This window comes from Camelina sativa, chromosome 4 (assembly GCF_000633955.1).
Source record: "Camelina sativa cultivar DH55 chromosome 4, Cs, whole genome shotgun sequence".
Lineage (NCBI taxonomy): Eukaryota > Viridiplantae > Streptophyta > Magnoliopsida > Brassicales > Brassicaceae > Camelina > Camelina sativa.
This window is the reverse complement of record NC_025688.1, coordinates 9,080,056-9,084,192: the sequence shown is the minus strand read 5'-3', so window position 1 is coordinate 9,084,192 and position 4,137 is coordinate 9,080,056. Positions and strand designations below refer to the sequence as shown.

Genomic DNA, 4,137 nt, shown 5'->3' with positions numbered 1-4,137 from the left:
TATACTTTATACTAAGTTATTTGTTTGATCATTCGGATTATTAAGAATAAAATAACTCCAGCTTTTCATCGTTTCACGTTCATATAAAAAGAAAACATATTATATTATTTATATTAACGTAATAAACAAATCATGGTCATTCATGAATTCATGGTAAAAAGATACTCTGTTTCATTTGCCTCTTCAGTTTGAGCAACAATGATGACCTTATGTTTCGTATCACTCCTTTGTTACACTATCTTATTCAAGAAAAAAGAGAGATCACGCACTGGCTGTGTTCTCCCTCCGAGCCCTCCTTCTCTTCCGATCATCGGTCATCTTCACCTTCTCCTTTCCTCTCTTACGCACAAGTCTCTTCATAACATATCCTCTAAGTTTGGACCTTTTCTCTATCTCCGCGTCGTCAATTTGCCTATAGTCCTTGTATCTTCTGCGTCAGTAGCTTACGAGATCTACAAGACGCAAGACGTGAACGTCTCATCTCGCGTCGCTACTTCCCTTGGAGACTCTCTCTTTTTAGGATCTTCTGGTTTCATCACGGCTCCTTATGGAGATTACTGGAAGTTCATGAAAAAGATGGTTGCCACAAAGCTTCTCCGACCGCAGGCCATTGAGCAGTCACGAGGCGGCCGTGCAGAGGAGCTACAGGGGTTTTATGGGAACCTGTTAGACAAGGCGATGAAGAAGGAGAGCATTGAGATCAGTAAAGAAGCGATGAAGTTTACTAACAATATCATATGCAGGATGAGCATGGGGAGGAGTTGTTCAGATGAGAACGGTGAGGGAGAGATAGTCAGAGAGTTGCTTGTCAAGTCAACTGCCTTAACAAAGAAGATCTTTTTCGCAAACATGTTTCCAAGAATCCCACTGTTCAAAAAGGAGATAATGGGAGTTTCTAACCAATTCGACGAGTTGCTGGAGAGGCTTCTTGTGGAACATGAAGAGAGAGTTGAGGAGTATGAAAATAAGGACATGATGGATTTGTTGTTGGAAGCTTTTCGGGACGAACACGCGGAGTATAAGATCAGTAGGAAACAGATCAAGTCTTTGTTCGTGGTAAGATACTCTTCTTTCACATTACATTATAGCTCAATTCATTGAGAATACATGTCAAGGTTTATGTTAATTTCACAGGAGATTTTCCTTGGAGGCACTGACACCTCGGCGCAAACAGTACAGTGGATAATGGCTGAACTCATTAACAAGCCTAGCATTATTGAGAAAATTAGAGAAGAAATCGATTCCGTTGTAGGGAAAACAAGATTGATTAAAGAAACNCATGTTTCCAAGAATCCCACTGTTCAAAAAGGAGATAATGGGAGTTTCTAACCAATTCGACGAGTTGCTGGAGAGGCTTCTTGTGGAACATGAAGAGAGAGTTGAGGAGTATGAAAATAAGGACATGATGGATTTGTTGTTGGAAGCTTTTCGGGACGAACACGCGGAGTATAAGATCAGTAGGAAACAGATCAAGTCTTTGTTCGTGGTAAGATACTCTTCTTTCACATTATTACATTAAGTCAATTCATGTTGAGAATATGTCAAGGTGTATGTTAATTTCACAGGAGATTTTCCTTGGAGGCACTGACACCTCGGCGCAAACAGTACAGTGGATAATGGCTGAACTCATTAACAAGCCTAGCATTATTGAGAAAATTAGAGAAGAAATCGATTCCGTTGTAGGGAAAACAAGATTGATTAAAGAAACGGATCTACCAAAGCTTGCTTATTTGCAAGTGGTTGTTAAGGAAGGGCTAAGAATGCACCCGCCATCGCCTCTCGTGGTTAGAACTTTTCAAGAAAGTTGTGAGGTAAAAGGTTTTTACATGCCGGAGAAGACAATGCTTGTTATTAATGTTTATGCTTTGATGAGAGATCCTGAATCTTGGGACGATCCTAATGAGTTTAAACCAGAGAGGTTCTTACCTTCTTCAAAATCAAAACAAGACGAGGAGAAAGAGCAAGGCCTGAAGTACCTTTGTGACAACCCGTACCGTGGACCCCATTAGCCTCTGCTAGCTGTCCCAACGGACCGTCTGTGGACCCTACTAGCCCCCCGCTAGTCGCCCAAATGGACCCCAAGTTGGCTCTGCAGGGCATCGATCATAATCCATCACTGTGGATATCCCAATCTACCAGTAGGTTATTGGTGCGCCAGGCGTTCCTCGAACCCTGGTCCTCACCCTTTAACAACCTTCCCACAGGACAAGTTTAGGATCGATGCCCTGCAGGGCCAGCTTGGGGTCCGTTTGGGCGGCTAGCGGGGAGCTAGCTGGGTCGACGGACAGTCCGTTGGAGCAGCTAGTGGGGGGCTAATGGAGTCCACTGGACGGGTTGTTACAACCTTCCATTTGGAGCTGGAAGGAGAGGCTGTCCTGGATCAAATCTAGCTTATCTCTTTGTAGGACTCCCAGTCGGTGTGATGGTGCAGTGTTTTGACTGGAAGATCAAAGAAGACAAGGTTAACATGGAAGAAACTACTGCAGGAATGAATCTTGCCATGGCTCATCCGTTTAAGTGCACTCCTGTTGTTCGAATCGACCCTTTAACTTTTAATCTCAAGAGTCCGAGTCCATAACCTGTTTATCCACAAGATCAGACTTTTCCTTTCAGCTTTCCTATGTTGTGTTCATCTTCTTCAAAGACGTTCAGCTTCATTTGTTATCTTCATTATGTTTGTTGTATTTGAAAGTTTGTTATAAAAATAACTTTTGTATTTGTTTTGAATAAAGATTTTTCTACTAAATGCATGAGAAAAAAAAAACTAATACAACAAGGAAAATACCAAGGAAAAGTCAAAAGATTCATAAACATTTTCTAACCATTCTATACATTCCAGATATCTAATTCTAATAAAAGATCAATTATAACGATCCGTATACTCCATTGTTTTTATTTGCACATGAATGCATATGACAATATAAATACAAGAATGCATGAGGCATTAAAATGGTTAAGGTCATTATGGTGTACTAGACTAAAGATGGGTATAACCTTTAAGAGCTAGCAGGAGTGGTAAAAATGACGAAATTAAACCTGTATCATGTGACATAATTACCAAGTTCCGCTATTATAACAATGTAGAAATAAGACTAAGTTCAAATTATGCATGTTTCAAAGATAGAGACTTTTGAGTCTGCTCATGATCGATCCAAACTTTTTGTAAGAAAGTTGTCTTAAGTCTGTTTTTTCCTAGAAAAGTTCATCATAGTTCCCTCCTTTTGACTCAAATAATGAAAATGACTCAACAAAAAAAAAAAATTTCACCCAAACTTAAATTACACCGTGATAGTGTAAAAAAAATAAAAAAATAAAAAAAAAATAAAAAAAAAAAATAGAAGATAAAGGTATAAAAGTCATAACATAAAGGTATAAAAAAATAAAAAATGCTTCTCTAAAAAAAAAATTCTTATTTTCATTAAAAATGTTTTGGTTTATTATATATAAAAAAAGTTTTCAGAAAATTAAAATACACGTTTTTGTAACAAAGAAAGAAGAAAATTTTCACAAATTTAAAATAATAAACCTCTATATAATAAAAGACAAAAAATAAAAGAGAAACCTCACTGGCAAATCATATGATTGTTGGCAGAAGTTGCATGTCTTTTAGATAACCCCATTGGTTTATGGATCTCTTACAAAAATTTGAAACTTTATATATTAAAAAATCGAGGGAACTTTGCGTGTGTTTAGAGCAATATGTGTCATGTAAATGGATACATGTGTCCTATTTATTCATCCATTATCATATGTAAATGTATGTTAAAAACAAAAAAAATGGCATGGTTATCAACCAATAAACAAATAATGTTGAAATTCAAAAATAATAATTAAGTTATTTATACAGTTTTTTAATTCATTTATGGTTTGGATATCATGTTTATTGTTTGTAAGTGAAAACACAAAACTTCAAATATAAAATTAAAAAATATTTACAACTAAATTGTGTTGAAAAATAGAAGGTGTAAATATCAAATCCTGTTTTTTCGTAGAACATATTAGATCTTCAAAAAGTGTATGGGTGCCTTTAAAAACTCAGAAATCGTCAATAAATTTTGTAGCTATTAGATAATTTTTTTTTTGTTTTGGTTATGTTATGTGACACACAAAAAAAAAAAAAAAAAAAAAAAAAAAAAA

At 36.4% G+C, this 4,137-nt stretch overlaps 2 protein-coding genes across 2 annotated transcripts; both read left to right on the top strand.

Annotated features, from left to right (window-relative positions):
- On the top strand, positions 199-1,314 carry LOC104783694 (cytochrome P450 705A5-like; the record flags this gene model as incomplete). Its single annotated transcript, XM_010508816.2, has 2 exons — positions 199-1,056; positions 1,135-1,314. Coding segments are annotated over exons 1-2 (1,038 nt in total), but the record flags the coding sequence as incomplete, so codon positions are not given.
- LOC104780141 (cytochrome P450 705A5-like) lies at positions 1,285-2,585 on the top strand. Its single transcript, XM_010504613.2, has 3 exons — positions 1,285-1,486; positions 1,566-1,980; positions 2,349-2,585. The coding sequence occupies exons 1-3, from the start codon at positions 1,316-1,318 to the stop codon at positions 2,576-2,578; spliced, it is 816 nt and encodes a 271-aa protein (XP_010502915.2). The 5' UTR covers positions 1,285-1,315; the 3' UTR covers positions 2,579-2,585.